This window comes from Saccopteryx bilineata, chromosome 12, assembly GCF_036850765.1.
Source record: "Saccopteryx bilineata isolate mSacBil1 chromosome 12, mSacBil1_pri_phased_curated, whole genome shotgun sequence".
NCBI lineage: Eukaryota > Metazoa > Chordata > Mammalia > Chiroptera > Emballonuridae > Saccopteryx > Saccopteryx bilineata.
This window is the reverse complement of record NC_089501.1, coordinates 32,539,873-32,563,185: the sequence shown is the minus strand read 5'-3', so window position 1 is coordinate 32,563,185 and position 23,313 is coordinate 32,539,873. Positions and strand designations below refer to the sequence as shown.

Genomic DNA, 23,313 nt, shown 5'->3' with positions numbered 1-23,313 from the left:
GAGAGCTTCCAGCAAGGCAGGAAAGTGAAGAATCAGAGACCTCACCTGCTTCGAACCAGTGCCAGGGGCCCTGGTAACTGTGGCCACAGCACATCAGTCAGAATCGCGCTATCAGCCAAGCTGCTGTGCTTGGCAGCCTCTTCACCTCCAGGGTTCATATTATTCCCTTAAGATTTCAAGAGTTGCTCCACTCGAGCACCCTGCAAAAGTCTTGCCCTAGCCTGCCTGCCGGTCCGCCACTCCTCAGTGTTTGTTTGCCTTTGCACCACTAATAAAGCTCCAATCCCTACAAATTCCAGCTTCCACAAAGAGACTTACAGCAAATGTTCTTTTGAAGCAAATTTTGACTTTCATAATTTCCCTAATAATAATAAAATGCCTTAACAAATGAAATTTGTATTTGCTTCAAGGAACCGTCAAGTTCTAATTTCCTCTTCTCTTCAGAGCTGGGCTCACACTCAGGGGAACACTGGTCGTTTGACCAGTCACACTCGCAACCATGACGCCTAAACACTGCTCTCTAGGCTTCCTCATCAGCTTTTTCCTGGGTGGTGTAGTAGGTAAGTGCTTCATTTCTTTTTAATTGCTCATAGTTTTGTCATCTGAGGGTGCTCAAGGGACTGTTAGAAATGGCGCTGGTGCTTTGTATAAAGTTCAGTTTTCTTCTGTCATGACATGATCAGAGCAGACATGGGGGCAGTTTCTGTCTGCAGCTAAAGAGTAGGCACTCTAGTGGGTGCAAAAACTTCATACAGGACCAACGTCAATCCATCTCTGTCTCCTTAGCGTTTCGTCTTCAGGGGACATGACAGCGTCATGGGTACAAGCAGTCTCCTATGTCAGACTGTTTGAGTCTAGATTTCAGCTCTGCTATTTACTCTTTTAAGAAAACTTGGACAATTGACTTACCACTCCCATGCCTCAATTTTCTTATTTGTAGAATGGGAATTGTACATGTTGTGAGAATTAAATGAATTAATATCTGCCAGGTGCTTAGAGAAATGCCTGGCACAGAATCGAGACAGTAAAAAACGTGAGAATTTGCTCTTGGTATTCACGGAGAACTCCTCAACATCTTGTCACTCTAACTTACCTAAGAGCAAGGCCATTAGAATCTCCAGTTAACAGATGGTGCCTCTCAGTGTAAGTGGGTCAAGAAAACTTTCTCAAACTGTCCAGTTGCCCAGTGGTTGATAACATAAAAATAATTCAAGCCTCCATCTCCCAGAAATGTGTGAAATTGTGTAGACTATACCTTTGGTCCTTGGTAATACCGAGGACTAAATTAGCAAAATATAGCAGGAATTCATGGGCTACCAAAATGATCCTGGTTCTGCATCTTACCAGGCCTGTAACCATGGGCAAGTTACATGGGCATTACAACCAAGTTGCATATGCAACTTCTTTAAGTCTCAGCTTTCATATTGTAAATATAGTTATAAAAATACCTGCCTTATCTGGTGGTTGTGGTGATGAAATAAGATGTAAAACTTTGAGCACTGTGCCTGATACATGTTTAAAGTTCATATATACGTTCAATGTTCAATGAATGCTGGCTGGGAAGAGAGAAAGGAGGAGGAGGAGAAATACCTCCAGCCTTTAGTTGTTTTGCTTTCTCCATTAGCTCCTCTGTCTTGAGGCTTTGTTCTTGGTTTTCTGTAATGACAGTCAGGCTCTGGACAAAGAATGCTGGGGCACAAAATCAGCATCACCATCTGCTGCCGCACAAGTTCCATCAGCTCTGCAGAGCTTAGTTTTTTAGTCTGTAGGAGGAAGATTATAATAGTACCCTTTTCATAGATGAAACGAGAAGATTAAATGAGTTAATTCAGCTAAAACCCCTCAGTATCTGGTACAAAGTGATTTGCTATTATTTTGCTGGTTGTGTTACAAAGATGAGAAAAGAAATCCATAGAGAGATGAGCTAAGGGACACTGTGCCATCTCCCTTCAGGGTAACAAATAAACTCTGGGCAAGGGCTTCAGGAATTTGTGCCAGTCATCTTCTGAATTTTTCTGGAATTTTATATACTAAATATGATGTATTAGGCAGAAATGTGGGTGAGCAAAATTAATGGTGGCAATACACTCTTTCCAAGTACACACCACTGTTTGATGCACTGAAGGAGGCCCAAAAATAAGAACAAAATTACCCCCAAATAACAATAGTAACACAATTTGGTTGATAAAAGTAAACACCTAAGAAACATTAGAAAATAACAAATCTTAAATATTCAGGGCTGAGATCATGAGCTTACACGTATGTGCTTCTACCTCAATGATATCTGAGCAAAGACTTGAGGTATGTGGGAAGCCAGGGAAGAGTATTTCAGGAAAAGGGAAGGTCTAGTGCAGAGCCCCTCCGTGGAGACCACACCCACCATGGTGGAGCAGGAAAAAGAAAATGAAGTCAGGAAAAGACAGGATATGCTTCCTCACTCTTCATTCTGCTGAACTTCCTACCCCTTTTCAGAAACTTTTGAACGTGCTGAGGAGGTAAGACTTCACCTCTGCCCATCTTAGGTTTACAGCTGGGACTCTTTAACAAAAAGAAAGATTAACAAGAGAAAAACAATTTATTAATGTGTGCAGAACACATCATAAAAGAGAAACCTAAACGAAGAGTAACTCAAAATGGTGGGTTAGAATTCCAGCTTATATAGCATCTTCAGCAAAAAAACAACAAAGCAAAACAAAACAAAAAAAATTACATTTGTAGAGATACGACAGGACAAATGAAAACAATTTTAGGCTTCCAAGGGTGGAAAACTCTAGAAAAGTAAATATATAATATAAGAGGAAACTAATGGAATTAGATTTGTTTGTGGACTTCTCTGGTGCCATCTCTGGGCTGATAAGAGTCTGTCTCCAGTAAAAGGAGAATTTATATCCTGCCTTCAGGCAGAAAAAGGGGAAAGGTATAAAAAGCTTTTTCTGCATTTATTGTGTACTGCCTTGAGCTCAAAATTATTTTTATGTCAAAGAGGCATATTTTGGTGTGATATATTTTGGTTTTCTTTAGACACTAGAATAGAATTTTGTCAAAGGTCCTTTGCTTCCATGGGACTAAGTACAGGTAACATTCGGCCACCCATGTCACACCATCTGAAGAAGAAAGCATAAACCATGCCAGTGAAAATTTTTCCTCTTTCCTGCCATGATTGTTGTTGTGACTCTTCTCAGGGACACTCGGCCCCATGGCAGGGTCTTGGGCAGTCTCCCTCAACAGCATGGACCCGACTTTATCTGAGCAATTATATTTGGGTACCTGAAGCCAGGATGCAGGCAGACAAGTGCAGCCATGCAAGAGTGGTACAGCCAAGGCTGACCTACCTGGGTTGCAGCTGGGAGAGGTGGAAGACACTGAGGCAGGACCCAGAGATTGAGCAAGAACCTGAGAAAGGAGGAACCAAGTGCTGGGCTGAGGTCATGGAGCCAAACTTGATCCCATGCAAAATTTTGCCTCTGGGTAGCAGAGTAGTAACATATATTTAGTGGCTCCTAGGGAGGTGGAAATTGGCCTTGGTGTGGGTCTTTCTTGCATCTCAGTCATTACATTTCCCATTAGGAAAAAGACTAAGGACAGTATTTTTTCACTGCTATTAACTTCCTCTAAAATTTGGAAATGGGGTGGGAGGCTATCCCTATGTGTTTATAGCCTGAAACACAATTGCTCTGAAACTTCAGCATGCATAAAAATGATCACTTTCAAAATGTTGACTTCTGGGCTCCAGCTCCATCACCTGCACTGATAGCAACAACTTCAGGGAATCTTGACTCAATTAACAATGGTGCTGGCCTTGGCTGGATGGCTCAATGGTAGAGCTACAGCCTACCGTGTGGAAGTCCCAGGTTTGATTCCTGGCCAGGGCACACAGGAGAAGCACCCATCTGCTTCTCCACCCCTGCCCCTCTCCTTTCTCTCTCTCTCTCTTCCCCTCCTGCAGCCAAGGCTCCATTGGAGCAAAGTTGGCCGGGAACTGAGGATAGCTCCAGGGCCTCCACCTCAGGCACTGAAATGGCTCCAGTTGCAACCAGAGCAATGCCGGAGTTTGATGGGTGGATTCCAGTTGTGCACATGCAGGAGTCTGTCTCTCTGCTTCCCTGGTTCTCACTGCAGAAAAATAAAATAAAAAATGGTGTTATGATCATAACAATGTTCAGTTTTTTCCTTCTATTATTATTTTAGCAACTCATCCAGCACATGAGTCTCCAAAGCCCAGGAGAGTACATTTTCAGTCCCGAAATTTTCACAACATTTTGCACTGGCACCCTGGGAGGGCTTGCATCAGCAACAACTGTCTCTACTTTGTGCAGTATAAAATGTAAGTAATTTGAGCTGCCTCTGGCTGATACACACGCTCACTGGGAGAACATGTTCTAGAACGCAGTGGAATGTTAGGGACTGAGCTTTTTCTCCGTTTCAGAGAGACTGAGAGAAAGCAGAGGGAGGGATGGGATTGTTTTTGGCTCCTTGGAAGGCTACCTGGTGACACACAATGCAGATGACATGCAGTGTGTTGGGGACATACCACCCCTTGAAAACTCAACACCAAGACTTTACAGGTTCAGCCTTTGGCATCACAACAGATCCTGGCACACGATGTGCTCTCTGATACATACTTGTCAAGGGAGTGTAGGAAACAACTTGCTGAACACACAGTAGGCATTTCACTAAGTTGACACTATTGATACCTGACAAAGAAATTGTGGGACAGTTGGAGGTCAGTGTGTAACATACATTTTTAATTTAAAAAGTCATTTTTTTGAGTGTGTTTACTACTTAGAGAATTCATTTAAAAGAATTAAAGACTCCTGTAAGCACAAAAACAAATCGGGATGTGCTGCTGCGTGTTCCTCCCGTGCGATCTTTAAGCTAGTTCTGGGGGAGCGTTGCCAAACTCCCGATACAATCAACTCCTTTCCTGGATCAAGGCCTGGAAACAAAAGTTCCTGATTTGCAAATGGCAGACTTTCCCACACATACATTTCCTGGAGTTTTTTGGGTGGGGGTGTTTTTTTTGTTTGTTTGTTTGAGACTCTTCCTTCTCTTAATGTATTTCACAAAGCTGGCTGGGCATAAGACAAGAGATGTTAAGGTTTAATTGTTAAGGTTTTTCAATAGAAATTCAGAAAATCAGATGCAACTATGGACCAAAACAACAATATTATTCCATAAATTCATTATGTCTCTCCAGCATTGAGTAGGTCCAGGGTCAGGTTTCCCCATTAATTAACCTCTCACTAATTTCAGAAAGAATATTTCTAGAAGTTTACCAGTCTTTTAACTGCTACTGCTGCTGCTTTTCTTTTCGGTAAAATTTGCAAACCTTTACAATGAAGATTTCTCCATTCTAAAAATAGATTTGTGTATAGTTGGAGAGGCTCCCAGCATGTAGAAAGTCAGGACTGGTGTTCCTTTTGACCTCCTTCCTCCTTGGGCAGCATAAATAGGCCCAAAGTGGGCCTATCTGTGGTCCAACATAAAAAGTGGATGAGAAATTGTTTTACCATGAAACTAATGAAGGTTAAACTTTAAGGACAGCATAGAAGAATTTTATATTTGTAATATATTTTCTTAAAGAGGGCTCCCAAACTTGTATAAAATTCAGACTACCTGGATCCATTCTTAGTGATGTGGTTTTTTCAACAGTACAGTGCAGATTTTTATTTTTGAAATCTTTCGCTTTGTTTCTATCCAGTTCACATGGATCTATGGTTAGTACCTGTCCCATTTGGGATAGGACAAAAAATAAAATATCACATTTAAAAACACAAGTCAGTCATTATAGCTGAATTCAGTTAACAAGACAACTGTTATAAATAAATAACAATTTTTAAAAACATGAAATTGTGCTCAATCTATGTTGTTGCTTCTGTTTTAACGGTATCTTCTGATATGATGAAATTGCTGTCATATAGTCTACAAAGTTAAGACATCAGCAATATTCCTCATTCTATGGCTGGAAAGTCATAGATTTCAAGTCCTTCAGCATATACCCTGTAAGCCTTTTCCCCACCTCTATTTCCTACTCTGTTCCCACCATCCTCTTATTGCATTTTCTCTGATTTGTGACTGGTGAGGAAGTGAGCGTGCCTCTTCCCGTTCGCTGTGACACCATCCCCTAGTCTCAATGAATCAACCTCTGCCTCTCCCTTACTATCTGTTTTATTCCCTTGAGTAATCCTCCCTCTCTTCCAGCTCCTTACACAGCTCTCACTACAACTCCCACTCAATTTTCAATTAAGAAACTGACCATATGTTGTTGGTAAGCATTATCTGAGATCAAAAGTCATAGCAAGTTCTCAGAATCAGCTGCATTACTCAACAGTAAGCTGATGAGAAGTGAAGAAAACCACAAAGAGTTGAAACCTCAGAAGCAGTAAGGATGTGGAGAGCTAGTTCTCAAAAATGGAAGTTGGTACATATACCAGAAAAAAAAAAACTTCACTAAGTGTTAAAAAACAAAACAAAACCACACACACACACACACACAAACCCTATTATGCTACTGATATAGAAGGTGTCAGTCTTGAATTTATCTTTTAGCAAGAGCACTTTGGTTAACAAGAAGAAATCTTTTTAAGGATACTTAAGAGTAGCCATAGGCTTTCACCATAGTACTGGTATTGGAGGGCAATTTTCAACCAGTCTAAAACATTAACAGTCTGAAAAAACACAGACTCCTTCAGTGGGAAAAAAGGAAACTCAGATACTTGTCTTTTCCCTTCTATAGGTATGGACAGAGACAATGGAAAAATAAAGAGGACTGCTGGGGTATTTCAGAATTCTTTTGTGACCTCACCAATGAAACCGCAGACGTACAGGAGGCTTATTATGGGAGGGTGAGGACGGCTGTGGCGGGGGTCCCCTCGGGCTGGACCATGACGCAGCGCTTCACTCCCTGGTGGGAAAGTGAGTTCCATGCGGTTTCTCTGTACTTGCTTTTCCAGCCCTCGAATAGCCCTCAGAGAGCATGGCTAGTTGCAATCTCTGCGCTTTGCAGAGGTCCACACCATCGTCTCACTGGATCTAATAGTCAGAACAGCGCCAGAGGATGGTTTTTACTGTCCTTATTTCACAGCCCAGCAAGTCAGAGCACAGAGGCTTCGGCCACTGTCCAGTTCTCAGAGCCAGAATAACCGGCATCAGGATTCCAGTCTTGCTGCACCTGACTGCAGAGCCCACATTCCCTCCTTCTGCCAGACTGGCACCTCAGAGGTAAAAACGAGGAGTGTTAGACAGTGGAAAGCAGTTGTACCATCCTAGACCCTTTGTAAGCACGGGGGTTAAGGTCCTGAAAATACTCATTACAAAAATTTCCTGTTGAGGGAGTTAAGACTTTTAGTTACCTCCTCAAAGGGGAGACAAAACATTCGCTCTCATACCCATGATGTATATTCTTTTTCTAATTTAGTCATAATCCCAGAATGATATTATAGTCTAAGTAAGATGTACATGATAAAAATAAATCATTATCAGTAGAATTTACATAAAAGAGAAAGAGAAAAAAAATAAATGTTTAATGTATATGTACAATGATATGCATAACAAAACGAGAAAGAAGGTATGGTATTTATTATAGTCCTCATAATTGCAATTAGTCATGAAGTTGTAATTAATATTCATAACTTCTCCTCTCGTTATTAACTTAGTGTTCATTTTCTCTTCAGCCAGCACCTTAGCTCTTCAGTCTTGAGGAGTTTGAGTCTTTTTGGTCTTTCCTGTGTAAGCTCAGCATGATCTTACATTAATTTGTATTGCAGAATATATACTGCTCACAAAAGTTAGGGGTATTTCAAAATGAATATGAAGTGATAAAAAAAAAGCATTTGATTTTTTTTATTAAACAAGAACATCAGAAAAGCAAATGACAAGTCAAAGAAAGTTGTTTGGTTATGCAAATGAGATGCAAAATCAGTTTTTATTTCATTGGTGAAAACGCACTACAAAAAAGGCTGAAAGTACTGGAGTATCTTCACATTCTCTGATCCCCTAATTTTTGTGAGCAGTATAGTTCTAAGAGGCACCTCAGAGATACCATGCATACTTCTCCCTGACCCCGTTGTGTCTGTGACAATTCTATTTCCCCTTGATAATCAAAACCAATTGACCTAGCCAACACAAGGACCTCATTTTCCCTTTGTTGATTAAATGGCACCAAGAGCTTCAAACTGGAGGCAGCCTTAACTTTCAATTCTTTGAAACCATTGTCGTTATAACCCAGAAGGATTAAGGATCAAGTATATGGGAAACAACCATTTCATAAGTTTTTGTGATGATAATTGCCCCTCCCACTCTCACATCTTATATCTTAAATCAGTAAATTCTATGAAAGAAATAGTGACATATAGGTCACAAGATTCGAGCATCTACCAATTCACATATGACTTCCCAAGGTGTTGTCTCCCAAACTGATTTTTCAATTACTCACTTTACTTTCCTATAAAGCCAGGTTGCCAAGTGATGCGATATATGGTAAGGCTTCACTTTTTCACAGTTAACTTTGTTCCTCTGTCATAAGCAATGTAATGTAAGATACTATATTCATGAATGAGGCATTTGTTACATCCATGGTGGGGGGTGAATAGGGGGTACTGCTGATCAAAGCACCGGAGCAGGGAAAACAAATCTCCAATTAGAAAAGTATCAATTATAGTGTCACTTTTCCTTTCCCTGTTGAAAGGAATTTTAAAAATCCACTATATAAAGTAAGTCTGCACATTAATTCACATAAAAGAAAGACAAGATTGTTATAATTGTGGTTTTTTTAATCTAGGAGAAAATTAACTGTATATCTTTCTAAACTATAAAAGTGAGCAGTGACTCATTCTTCTCACTTTGCAAGTGATAGGCAAGAGGTCTATGATCACTAGAATTTTGAGTATGAAAAACACAAACAGTATTACATAGCAACCATTTTTGGATTTAAGTATAAATAAAAGGGCATTCTTTCTCCTTTAAACAACTAGGCAAAGTTTCCAATATGGTTGAAAAGTAAGTTAACAACTTCTAGTTTCATTAAATAGCCAGGTGCAGGATGGTAATTTCTAAAATGCTTAGAAATTCTGAACAAAATATAACACATTCTCTTAATGCTACAGAGAAGTATGAAAGAAAATAAAGAAAATCTCCAGGGGCAAAACAAAGTAGCTGGAACCAGAGAGGAAACCAGAGTGAAGTCCCATTACCCAACTTGGTAACTAGACCCTTGTTGGTAACAGCCATTCCTGGACAGAAGACAAGTTCCTAAACCAATACAAGGAACAAAGTTAGAAAATGATCTGTTTATACATGACTAAATTGTAAATTGGTGGACTGGAAGATAGGTCCAAAGAAACCATTTAGAATACTCTGCTGAGAAAAAAAAAAGGCAAAATATAAGAGAAGTTAAGATACACAGACAATCAAATGAGAAGTTTTAAGAAATGTTGATTGAAATTCCAGAAGAAAAATTATCTATCTATCTATCTATTGATCATGGCTAATTTTTGAGAATTTTAAAAGATATGAATCTATGAACTGAAATTATATCATGAATACCCAACAAGAAATGAACAACAAAATTCATTAAAGAATTAAATCAACCTAGAATTACTACAGTTGATCTGGGAAAAATTAAACTGACTATTAATTTACCTGAATTTCTTTTCTAGTTAATAATGATCTGGTTATTGATACCAAAATGTAAGTATCAAAAATTCCCTCTTGAGGAGCGATAAGATGGTGATGGAGTAGGCAGATGTACCAACTTCCACCTCCCAGTACCAAAGTGGATTACAACTAATTTTAAGAACCATCATCTGGAAAAACCAACTTTGGACTAAAATAAGAGGACTCTTTAACCAAGAAACACCAAAAAAGCCATACAGAGACTGGTAGGAAAAGTAGAAATGCAGAGAGGGCTGCCCAGCTCCAGGGAGCGAACAGCAGCCCAGAGAGACTGGCATGGCAGGAAGTGAGATTAGCAGAGAGGAGAGGGTTCTGAGCCCCAGGAACAAAGCCCAAGCCTCCAGCCCCAGAGCCTAGAAGAAGTGTATGGACAGTATTTAGCTGCAAACAAGTCAGGATACTGTTTATGAGAAAGAAAGATTTCTCAGACCCAGGATTCTTCTTAACAGGACAGCGCAGAAAACCTCTCTCACAACCACCTACCCAGGGCTCCGGGGAAAGGGAGAGAGGAGAGGACTGGAGTAGCAGGAAGAGAGTGTAATCTAGGAGGCACGGGGAGAAATACTTTGAGGGACAGCCACCCTAACCCCTGGGCTGAGTCACTGCCCAAATCTGAAGTAAATATTTCCCCTGGAACCAGCAATACCAGCAAAGGGAAGCAGGACACCAGGCAAACAAGCTCCCACATGGCACTCAGAGCAGAGTTGCTTAGAAGGAGGGAGCTTTCAGGACTACAGTATGGAGTGTTAGGGTCTGAGCTGCAGCGCCCCCACCCACATGGCTGAGGGCTCACAGGAGGGCGGGCAGCAGCAGGACACGGAAGTACGGTTCCATTCGCAAGGGTAGAAGCCGGCCGGCCACAACTGAGGACCCGGTGGGAGCTCAGTCTAGCCCAGTAGGGGTGGAGGGGATGCACGAAAGTGGTCAGGCCCAGCTGCGAACCCAACTGCAATCCAGTCTGAAGGGGAAGGGTGAGATCCCCAGAAAGGGCAAGGACCCACCACTGAGCTAGAATGCACGGGCACGCAGCCTCACCTGGCCTGCAGAACTGAGGCTTGCAGCCCGATGCATGATCTGGCTTCTCCCAGGGGTGGGGCGAAAGCCCAGGACAGACAGAGTCCTGTGACTGAGTGTGGGTGTGCAGCCCCACCTGGCCAGCGGAGCTGAGGCTTGCAGCCCACTGGCAGCGGGCTCTTCCTGCAGGGGCTGGGCGACAACCTGGAAACAGGTGGAGACCTGCAGCTCAGCAAAGGTGCTAACCCCTGCCTGCAGTGCCGAGGCTTGCGACCTGGGCATGGTGCATAACCCCACCCATAGGGGTGGGGTGTGGCAAAGGCCAAGACAGCTGAGGCTTGTAGACCAGGCACATGATCACAGCCCCTCCTGTGGAGGAGAGGCAGAATCCACAGCAACAGCCCCAGCAGGCTGGGACAGGCAATGCCCATACTCGAACAACCTAGGCAGCAGTGGCAGAGGGGGTGGCGGGCCTGCAGACAAACCACACCTAGGGAAAACAAAGGCCACACCCATTGGACACCAGTGGCTAAACCCTTCTTATACACAGACAAAATGGGAAGGCAGAAAAATGCAACACAAATGAATCAAGAAAAATCCCCAGAAAAGGACCTGAATGAATCAGATATAACCAAATTACTGGATGCAGAGTTTAAAATAATGATTATTAGGATGCTCAAAGATCTTAGAACAACAATAGATGGTCATTACAAACACTTAAATAAAGACATAGCAAATAAAAAGAGGACATTGAAATAATAAAAAGAATCAGTCAGAAATGACAAATACAATATCAGAAATGAAGACCACAATGGAAGGAATTAATAACAGGATGGATGAAAGTGAATATCGAATCAGTGAGTTACAGGACAAGATAAATGAAGTCATGAAAGCAGGGCAGAAAAAAGAAAAGAGACTGAAAAATTCTGAGGAAACTCTAAGAGAGCTTGGTGACAACATGAAGAGAAAAATCATCCGCATCATAGGGGTACCTGAAAAAGAAGAGAAAGAACAAAGGATAGAGAATTTGTTCAACCATATCAAAACTGAAACTTCCCTAAACTAATGCAGGAAAATGTCTCACAAGTTTAAGAAGCATAGAGACCTCCATTAAAGAGAAACCCAAAGAAATCTACACCAAGACATATCGTAATTAAAATACCAAAGCTAAGTGATAAAGAGAAAGTATTAAAAGTTTCTAGAGAAAAAAGGCAATGACCTACAAAGGAAGCCCCATAAGGATGATGTCTGACTTCTCAACAGAAACACATAAGGCCAGAAGGGAATGGCAATAAATATTCAAAGTAATGCAGAACAAGAGCCTACAACCAAGACTACTTTATCCAGCAAGGCTATCGTTTAAAATTGAAGGAGAAATAAAAAGCTTCCCAGACAAAAAAAAAAAAAAACTCAAGGAATTCACTACAACCAAACCAATGCTGCAAGAAATGCTAAGGGGCCTGTTGTAAATATATCAAAGGGGAAAAAGAATATAGCAAAAAAGAAATACAACTTTAAAAAATAAAATGGCAATAAACAACTACATATCAATAATAACCTTAAAAGTAAATGGATTAAATAATCCAATAAAAGACATAGGGTAGCTGCATGGATAAGAAAACAGGACTCATACATATGCTGTCTACAAGAGACACACCTTAAAAAAAAAAAGATGCACATAGACTGAAGGTAAAAGGATGGAAAAAAACTATTTCATGCAAATGGAAATGGAAAAAGAAAGCTGGGGTAGCAATACTTATATCAGACAAAATGGATAAAGAAAGTCACTACATAATGATAAAGGGAACAATTCAACAGGAACACATAACCATAATAAATATCTATGCACCTAATATAGAAGCACCTAAATATATAAAGCAGACTTTGATGGATATAAAGTGTGAGATCAACAGCAATACTATAATAGTAGGGGATTTCAATACCTCACTAACATCACTAGATAGATCCTCAAGAAAGAAAATTAACAAAGAAACAGCAGACTTAAAGGACACACTAGATCAACTCAATTTAATAGATATCTTCAGAACTTTTCATCCTACAGCAGCAGAATATACATTCTTTTCAAGTGCTCATGGTACATTCTCTAGGATAGACCACATGTTAGTACAAAAAGTGGTCTCAACAAGTTTAAGAAGATTGAAATCATATCAAGCATTTTCTCTGATCACAATGGCATGAAACTAGAAATCAACCACAACAGAAAAACTGAAAAATACTCAAACACTTGGAAACTAAATAGCATGTTATTAAATAATGAATGGGTTAACAATGAGATCAAAAAAGAAATAAAAAATTTTCTAGAAATGAATGATAATGAGTATACATCAACTCAAAATTTATGGGACACAGCAAAAGCAGTCCTGGGAGGGAAGTTTATAGCATTACAGGCATACCTTAAGAAGCTAGAAAAAGCTCAAATAAACAACTTGACCCTGCATCTAAAAGAACTAAAAAAAGAACAGCAAGTAAAACCCAGAGGTAGTAGAAGGAAGAAAATAATAAAGATGAGAGCAGAAATAAATGACATAGGGGCTAAAGAAATAATACAGAGGATCAATAAAACCAGAAGCTGCTTCTTTGAAAGGGTAAACAAGAACAATGAACCTTTAACCAGACACACCAAGAAAAAAGGAAAGAGGACTCAAACAAATAAATTTAGAAATGAGAGTGGAGAAATAACAACTGACACAACAGAAAAATAAAATATTGTAAGTAAATACTATGAAGAACTGTATGCCAAAAAATTAGACAACCTAGATGAAATGGACAAATTCCTTGAAACATATAATCTTCCAAAAATTAATCTGGAAGAATCAGAAAACCTAAACAGACCGATTATAACAAATGAGATTGAAACAGTTATCAAAAAACTCCCAAAAAAGAAAAGTTCTGGATCTGATGGCTTCACAAGTGAATTCTACCAAATATTCAAAGAAGAACTAACTACTATCCTTCTCAAGCTATTTCAAAAAATTCAAGAGTAAGGAAGACTTCCAAGCTCCTTTTATAAGGCGATCATAATTCTGATTCCAAAACCAGGCAAAGACAACACAAAGAAAGAAAATTATAAGCCAATATCCCTGATGAATTTAGATGCTAAAATCCTCAACAATATATTAGCAAACCTTATACAGCAATATATAAAAAGAAATCATACATAATGATCAAGTGGGATTTATTCTGGGGAGGCAAGACTGGTACAATATTTGCAAATCAATCAATGTGATTCATGACATAAACAAAATATAGGAGAAAAACCACATGATAATTTCAATAGATTCAGATGAAGCATTTGATAAAATCCAGCACCCATTCATTATCAAAACTCTCAGCAAAGTGGGAATACAGGGAACATACCTCAACATGATAAAGGCCATCTATGACAAACCTACAACAAACATTATACTCAATGGGCAAAAATTAAAAGCAATCCCCTTAAGATCAGGAACAAGTCAGGGGTGTCCCCTTTCACCACTCTTATTCAACAGAGTTCTAGAAGTCCTAGCCACAGCAATCAGACAAGAAATAAAAGGCATCCAAATTGGAAAAGAAGAAGTAAAACTATCATTATTTGCAGATGATATGATATTGTATATAGAAAACCCTAAAGCAGGCGTTCCCAAACTATGGCCCACAGGCTGCATGCGGCCCCCTGAGGCCATTTATCTGGTCCCGTGCCGCACTTCCAGAAGGGGCACCTCTTTCATTGGTGGTCAGTGAGAGGAGCACTGTATGTGGTGGCCCTCCAATGGTCTGAGGGACAGTGAACTAGACCCCTGTGTAAAAATTTTGGGGACCCCTGCCCTAAAGTTCAGTAAAAAAACTACTGGACCTGATAAATGAATTCAGCAAGGTGGCAGGATATAAAATTAATACTCAAAAATCAGAGGCATTTTTATATACCAACAATGAACTGTAAGAAAGAGAAATTAAGGAAACAATCCCCTTCACTATTGCAGCCAAAAAAGTAAAGTACCTAGGAGTAAATTTAACCAAGGAGATTAAAGACTTGTACTTGGAAAATTATAAAACATTGATAAAAGAAATCAGGGAAGATACAAACAAGTGGAAGCATATACTGTGCTCATGGTTAGGAAGAATAAACATCATTAAAATGTCATATTACCCAAAGCAATTTATAAATTCAATGCAATATCAGTTAAAATACCAATGACATACTTCAAAGATATAGAACACATATTCCAAAAATTTATATGGAACCAAAAAAGAACATGAATAGCCTCAGAAATCTTGAAAAAGAAGAATAAAGTGGGAGTCATCACACTTTCTGATATCAAGTTATACTACGAGGCTATTGTACTCAAAACAGCCTGTACTCAAAACTGGCATAAGAATAGGCATATAGATCAATAGAACAGAACAGAGAACTCAGAAATAAACCCACACCATTATGGACAACTGATATTTGACAAAGGAGGTAAGAGCATACATTGGAGTAAAGACAGCCTCTTTAACAAATGATGCTGGGAAAATTGAACATCTACCTGCAAAAAATAAAACTAGACCATCAACTTACACCATTCACAAAAATAAACTCAAAATGGGTAAAAGACTTAAATGTAAGCCATAAAACTGTAAAAATCTTAGAAGAAAACATAGGCAGTAAGCTCTCCGAAATCTCTCACAGCAATATATTTGCCTATTTATATCCATGGGCAAGTGAAATAAGACAGGATAAACAAATAGGACTATATCTAACTAAAAAGCTTTTTCACAGCTAAAGACAACAAGAACAGAATAAAAAGACAAACCACAAAATGGGAGAACATATTCAACAATATATCTGATAAGGAGTTAATAACCAAAATTTATAAAGAACTTGTAAAACTCAACACCAGGAAGACAAACAATCCAATCAAAATTGGGCAAAAGAAATGAATAGACAATTCTCCAAAGTGAACATACAGATGGCCAATAGGCATATGAAAAAATGCTCAACATCACTAATCATTAGAGAAATGCAAATTAAAACCACAATGGGATATCACCTCACACCAGTCAGAATGGCGCTCATTAACAAAACAACACAGAATAAGTGCTGGCGAGGATGTGGAGAAAAGGGAACCCTCTTGCACTGCTAGTGGGAATGCGGACTGGTGTAGCCTCTGTAGAAAACTGTATGGAGATTCCTCAAAAAATTAAAAGTCAAACTGCCTTTTGACCTAGCTTGTAAGGTTGGTAGATAATGGGGGATAGTCACGTGGGGAACCCAGACCCGCGAACTTTGGCTAGGACCACCCACAACCAAGCGCACCAAAAGAGGCTTCACAGGGACCCTTTGGAAAAAAGCTACCATCTGCCAGCCAGTGAGATTTCACCACATCATATTAGCCCGACTTCCCTAGAGGACCCCTTTAAATATCTCCCACATGGTTTAATCCTTGCAACTTCCCTGGCCTCCATCTCCTCCATTTTTCTTTCTTCGGGGCCAGGAAACCTTGCCGGGTGGGATGCGCTGTACTCAATAAAGCCTTTTGTTATTCCACGCTTGGTGGCTCTGGCCCCTTCCTTCCTTCTCGGCGGGGAAAAATACCTTACATTTTGGTGCCAAAAACCCGGGAGGAGTTAGAAGTCTGCAAGGACCGCTCCTCTTCCCCATCCCTCCGAGAAAGAACCAGAATCTCCGACCTTCCAGCCACTTAGCCGCATGGTGCGGTAAGTCCCCTGCCTCCGGCCACCCTTGAGTTCTTTCCTCCGAGACTCCCTGTCCGAAACTGTAGCTACAGGGAAGTCTTTCCGTCTGAGTGCGTGTGCTTGTGGAGACGTCCGGAGCACATCCACTTTACCTTTTCCTTCAGTGGTCAGAGCTTGAGTTTTGGGACGCTAATGTTCAAATCTGACCACTCTAAGGACTGAGGGCGGCTGTGGGGGCACATGAATCTCCCTCCCTAAAGAAGAAGAAACTGTTCTTCTTCTCCGCTATGGCCAGGCCACAGAACCCACTGAATTAGCCTCCTGAAGGGACTTTTAGTTTTAACATCCTCATCAATTTAACTATCGCCAAAAAAGCTGGGAACTGATTGGAGATCTCTTACATTCATGGCTTCTAATTATTCACATGCCCATCCTTAATCTCTGTGCCACATATTCCACTGTGCAGGCCTTTTTCTGGCCAGAGAAACCTCCACTCCTGATCTTTCCTTCTCCACGGACTCCCAACTCTCTTTCCCTCCTGTCTGACCCCCGGGGACGCCCCTCTCTCTTGGGACTTCTCTGGTTCCTCTGCAGACCTCCTTTGTGCTCAGGTCTCTTCCCTCTGATAGCCCCCTCCCCTCCCTTTGCAAAATCCTGTTTCTTATTCACCACTGCCATCTCTCTTTCTCCTCCCCTGCTGGCCTCCCTTCTCCACTGTGTTCTTAAACCCCTCCTCTCAGCCTGGCATTGGCTCTTACACCGGTTTTCAGGACATCCAACCCCAATTTTCTTGCAGGAAGTTCTGGCCCTGTCCTGCCTTTGGCTCCAGCATTTCCTGCAGGATCTGGGTGCTGGGCTCCCCATGAACCCCCCTCCTCTTATTCTCAACCCCTAATCCCTTTTCCGGGACCTGTGAACATGGCATTTAAAGTTTTTAACGGTCCCAACTAGTAGAAACAGGCCAAGGCTGTTCCCCAGGCCCTCATGCATCAGAAGGTAACACTTCAAACCCCAGCTCTTGTGGCAACCCTGAGGCCAGTAGAACAACAGAGGCAAGGAACAGGAAGTGCCTGACCCAAATCCAAGCCACAAAGAGAAACCCTACCAGCAGCTTGCTTTAAGTGTGGCAAGCAGGACCACTGGTCCTGGCAGTGCCCCTGCTGGCGGCTGCCCACTGAGCCCTGCCCTGACTGCAAGCAGCCCGGTCACTGGCTAAGTGATTGCCCCTTTGGGCAACAGGGTTTTTCTTGGTGCCTCTACGTGGAGGACAAGCCGCCCGAATGGGAGGCCAATCCAGCCAGGTGGGTGCATCGCTTGAACTTCTAGGATATGCCTGGACTCGGAGAACTCAGGGTATGCTGCAACGAGTGGGTAAGTCCATCTCATTTCTTGTGGACATAGGGGCTACCTTCTCTGTTTTGCCATCACACTCTGGACCTCTAGTTCCCTCACAGGTCTCGGTTATGGGAATGGCTGGGACCCCTTCCTTTCCCCTTTTACGCCACTCCTGACATGCAGATTTGCCTCAAGCTTGCCTCCTTATAGGACCTCTGGCAGTTGGAACCACTGGATTCCATCCATCTCCAGCTCACCAAAAGGCTGGACCCTACAAATCTCCCTATTACTCCTCTATTTTTAAATCCTTACAGGACCACATCCGTAAAGTTTCTCATCTCATGGCAAAAACAGATGTTCTTCCTGACACCCCTCAAAGCCACCACCTTCCAATCTCCCCCTCCCCACGATGCCCCTAATCAGTAGGAAGTAGCCAGATGAATAAACGGTGCCCCTTTTCTATTTAACACAAAAGGTCAGAATGTAAAGTTGGTGGATAATGGGGGATGGTCACGTGGGGAACCCAGACCCGTGAACTTTGGCTAGGACCGCCCACAACCAACCAAGCGTGCCAAAAGAGGCTTCACAGGAACCCTTTGGAAAAAAGCTACCATCTGCCAGCCAGTGAGATTTCACCATGTCATATTAGCCTGACTTCCCTAGAGGACCCCTTTAAATATCTCCTACGTGGTTTAATCCTTGTGACTTCCCTGGCCTCCATCTGGCCTGCATCTTTCCTCGGGACCAGGGTACCTCGCCAGGTGGGGGATGCACTGTACTCAATAAAGCCTTTTGTTATTCCACACTTGGTGGCTCTGACCCCTTCATTCCTTCTCGGCAGGAAAAAATACCTTACACAGCTATCCCACTTTTAGGAATATACCCCAAGAACACCATAGCACTGTTTGAAAAGGAGAAATGCACCCCCATGTTTATGGTAACATTGTTCACAATAGCAAAGATCTGGAAACAGCCCAAGTGTCCTTCAGTGGATGAGTGGATTAAAAAGCTTTGGTACATATATACTATGGAATACTACTCAGCCATAAGAAATGATGACATCGGATCATTTACAACAACATGGATGGACCTTGATAACATTATAATGAGTGAAATAAGTAAATCATAAAAAAACTAAGAACTATATGATTCCATACATAGGTGGGACATAAAAATGAGACTCAGAGACATAGATAAGAGGGTGGTGGTTACAGGGGGGGGGGGAGTAGGGGAGGGGCAGGGCACAAAGAAAACCAGATAGAAGGTGACGGAAGACAATTTGATTTTGGGTGATGGGAATGCAGCATAATCAAATGTAAAAATAACCTGGAGATGTTTTCTCTGAACATATGTACCCTGATTTATCAAAGTCACCCCATTAAAATTAATAATAATAAAAAAGTCCTTATAAAAATACTCTCTCTTGATACTCCATGCAATGTTATATAGTATAATCCTGTTGAATTAATTTTACAGCCACAAATCTTCAAATGGCTTTAAAGCTGCTTTGAAATGTTACATATTGAAGGACCTATAAAATATTGGCCTTACTCTAAGATCTCCACCTGAATAGTTGTTTAAACTTCATACTTCAAAAAAGTCACTGCAGGTTGTGAAAACAAAGATAAAGGAAAAGCTGAAGCAAAATCTATTAGTCTTTGTAAATAAAAAATTATCTTCAAAGAAACTTCTCAGATATTTAGATTTCAGGTGTCAGCTGTATCTCTTCATAATGACTTTTTGCCAGATCTCTAAATTTAATAATAATTTGTTATTATTCATGATGTATCTGTATGAAATATTACATTTTTTGAACAAACAATCTAATCAAAAAATGGGCAAAAGAAATGATAGGCACTTCTCCAAAGAGGACATACAGATGGCCAATAGGCATATGAAAAAATGCTAACATCACTAATCATTACTTTCTCCAGCAAAAATAGATCCTCCAGTCATGAATATAACCTACGTTAATGGATCGTTGTTGGTGATTCTCCATGCTCCAAATATACCATATAAAGACCAAAAAGGAATATCAATGGAAAATTACTATGAGCTAGTATACCAAGTCTTCATAATTAACAATTCACTAGAAAAGGTAAGTTCAGATAAATAGGTAAGACTGGTGTTTTTATTTCTTTTGTTCATTTGACTAATATATTTGCCATGAAATAAGTCTTCTCTCTTGCTATTCTATTCATTCTTATTCATCCTTACATATTTTTAGTTCCTTCTCACTTTCACACCCATTGATAAGGAATTAGCGCTTGGTATTACCTTCCGAATGTGTGTGTATGTGATCATGTTTGCACCTTTTCAGGTACTCCGCTCGTCTCCACGCTGCAGATCTTCCCTGCTTGTGTAAAGACTGGTATTAACCATATTTAATTCCATTTGAGTGCCACAAATATATTTATTATTATTTTTTTTGTGTGTGGAAGAGACAGAGAGAGTCAGAGAGAGGGACAGACAGACAGGAACGGAGAGAGATGAGAAACATCAATTCTTCGTTACGACACTTTAGTTGTTCATTGATTGCTTTCTCATATGTGCCTTGACCAGGGAGCTACAGCAGACCGAGTGACACCTTGCTCAAGCCAGCGACCTTGGGCTCAAGCTAGTGAGCCTTGCTCAAACCAGATGAGCTTGCGCTCACGCTGGAGACCTCAGGGTCTCGAACCTGGGTCCTCCACATCCCAGTCCGATGCTCTATCCACTGCACCATTGCCTGTTCAGGAACAAATATTAAAATTTATGGACTTCCCATACCTTATTTTAAAGTGGCTTTTGGATCAGAGCATAATATGTTTGTGCCCACTCGGCTATGATATTTTAATTCATCGTCAGTGCCCATATGTTGATTTGGTGGTTAACTGAATGTTCCTCTTTGGGTGGCCATCTAAGACAAGGTTCCTTAAGTTCTAAGAGACAGAACTCCACTCAAACTGGTTCAAAAAGGAAATAGATAAGTGGAGGGGAAGAGTTTAACTAGGAAATAATGAGCATTTTTATGGGCAGCCAGAAGCAAGAGCTTCGTGATGACTGGGAAGGAGAAATGGAAGAGCGAGTCTTCAAGAACCCCACTCTGCTCTCTGTGGTCACACGTGGCATGTCTACAAATATCTCCAAATCTACTCCTTAGTGCACAGTTTAAATCCTTGAAAAAGAGACTGACCACTGTGTCAATCAAGCAGCAGCCCTCACGTAGTGCCTACATAGCCTCTTTTATCACGCTGTGTTCCCCGATTTTGGAGAGGAGGATGTTCACAAAGAAACCCTACAGCCTACCTCATGCTGTGACCAGGAACCCCTTATTAATTGTACCAAAAGTATAGCAAATCAGTGACTTACTGAAAACCACTGATCACCTCTTTTATTTTCCCTCGTGCATAGGAGCAAAAGGTATATGAAGGAACTCACAGAGTTGTTGAAATTGAAGCTCTAACACTTCCCACCGGTTACTGTGTGGCAGCTGAAATATATCGGCCTATACTAGACAGAAGAAGTCAGAGAAGTGAGGAAAGGTGTGTGGAAATCCCTTGAAGTGGTGTGACGTGCTCTGCAACACGGAAACCAAATGCTCTCTGAGAATGGGATGGCTCAGATTTGAAGGATCTCATTGAAAATTGTTTTTATATTTTCGTAAAGCAATGTTATACTTTTGAGAATTCTTGGTTTATCCATTCATTCTTCCTTTATATTTCATTTGTAAATTAATTTAAGCAACATGCATCCACCCAGCAAAAAACACATTATAATTTAAATAAGAGTCAGAGAATAAGAGCTCTATGAAACATAGAGCTTTACTTCTGAATGTAACATACCTAACAGAAACCTCCATTCTTCTAAAAAGTTTATGAACCAAGGAAGAGTAGGCATTTAATACACTGTTTTGAATTACCGTATTTTTCACTCCATAAGATACACCTGACCATAAGACACACCTAGGGTTTTAAGGAGGAAAATAAGAAAAAAATATTTTGAACCAAATGATATGTTAAAATATTTAATAAAATACTGTACTTTTTGCTCCATAAGATGCAAAAGCATTTTCCCCTCCACTTTTGGGGGGAGAAAAATGTGCATCTTATGGAGCAAAAAATACGGTAAGTTTTGACAATAGCAGACAAGTAATCCGGAAGGGATCTTTTTCACTCTCTATTGAGATAATTTGACATAGATGTGTCAACTTTTATATAAATAAAATTTTTACATGAATGTTTTTCCACATATTTCTATTTTGTATGAATATACTTTCCCATACATTTATGTTCTATTATAAATTATTTCTACTTAATGAATTAACTTTTTATCTGTGTAAATAAGAATAGTGTTTGAAAAAATACTTCATGATCTCTGGATTAATATCTAGATTAAGATTATCCATAATAGCACCTAACTACCAAACTATACCTAGTCACTACAATTTCCCTCCTTTAGCACATACTCACATTAAGGTTTTCTTTTCTGTTTTTGTTTTGTTTTTTAATATTGCTTTGGAAAAATTTAACCTTATTCTCAAAATCAGGTATAATATTTTTCAGCAACAAAGTAAAAAATAAACCTTAATTCCAATTTGTATCACCCTCACTCCTCTACCCTCCCAAGAAAGGGTCTCTTGCCAGTTACACATTCATAATTTCTATGTACAAAGATCTTGAGTGACAGTTTGACTGGGGACATGGAGTATGGTTAAGGACCAGGTAGAGATGTTGGCTTGAAGCTGAAACCAAGCAGTGAATGATAAATTTACTTGGGAGAGGGCCTGGTGTTGGCAGAGATTAGAGGGCTAGTTAAAGCCCTCCAACTTCCTAGCAGCTCCACTGCGCCCACCCCCACCTCCACCCCCGCTGAGTAAAGGTGTGTGGTGAAGGCCAGTGTAATCAACAGAAATCTGCCTTCTTCACTTTGGGATTAGTCTTACATATCTGTTTAAAGTTGTCTTTCTTGCAAGGAGGTATACAGTAGAGAACATTTACACAAGTCCTCATGAAAACTGCTCCAAAATGCAATCAAAATACAGTACGCACTTCTGGTTATATACAATAATGCACAATAATAAATGGATTAAAAATTATTCAAGAATGAATGGAGGGAGAGGGTAAGGGACTCAGCAAGAGTTAGAGGATGGGTTTCATTGTTTCTCCGATGGTCAGAAAAATGAATTTGAGCATAGATCTAGTGATATAAAAATTTACTTTAATCTATGTTTTTGAATTATGCTTTTTTCTCCCTTACTATCTTTTTTACCTTTTGTCCTTTACAAGGAGGATTAAGACCCATGAGACGGGTGAGGAGTAAGGATTGCATGTGGCCAACAGCATTTATGTTTATGAAATTCAGCAGTTCTGAAGCCTGATTTTAATAAAACAGTTACGGTTGCCCTGTGACAGTTATTAGGCAGCATCAAGCTTTGAGTTTATTTTGTTTGCCTGGCTTTGTTTTTGCTTTCATACTTAGGCAAGTCACTTAGGCGCGCTTAGGCAAGAATGAAATACTTTGTAAAAAATAGTAGTTGTCACATTCTTCATTGTGTTAGGAATATACTGTCATCCTATTTCAATAAATCTTTTAATTCTCTGCTTCACAATTTGAAATATTTGTTATTTGTGTTAT

General features: G+C 40.4%; 1 protein-coding gene across 1 annotated transcript; it reads left to right on the top strand.

Annotated features, from left to right (window-relative positions):
• Positions 1-460: 460 nt before the first annotated feature.
• On the top strand, positions 461-21,442 carry IL22RA2 (interleukin 22 receptor subunit alpha 2). The gene is made up of 5 exons (XM_066248307.1): positions 461-560; positions 4,189-4,324; positions 6,737-6,915; positions 19,632-19,795; positions 21,091-21,442. The coding sequence occupies exons 1-5, from the start codon at positions 500-502 to the stop codon at positions 21,238-21,240; spliced, it is 690 nt and encodes a 229-aa protein (XP_066104404.1). The 5' UTR covers positions 461-499; the 3' UTR covers positions 21,241-21,442.
• Positions 21,443-23,313: the final 1,871 nt, after the last annotated feature.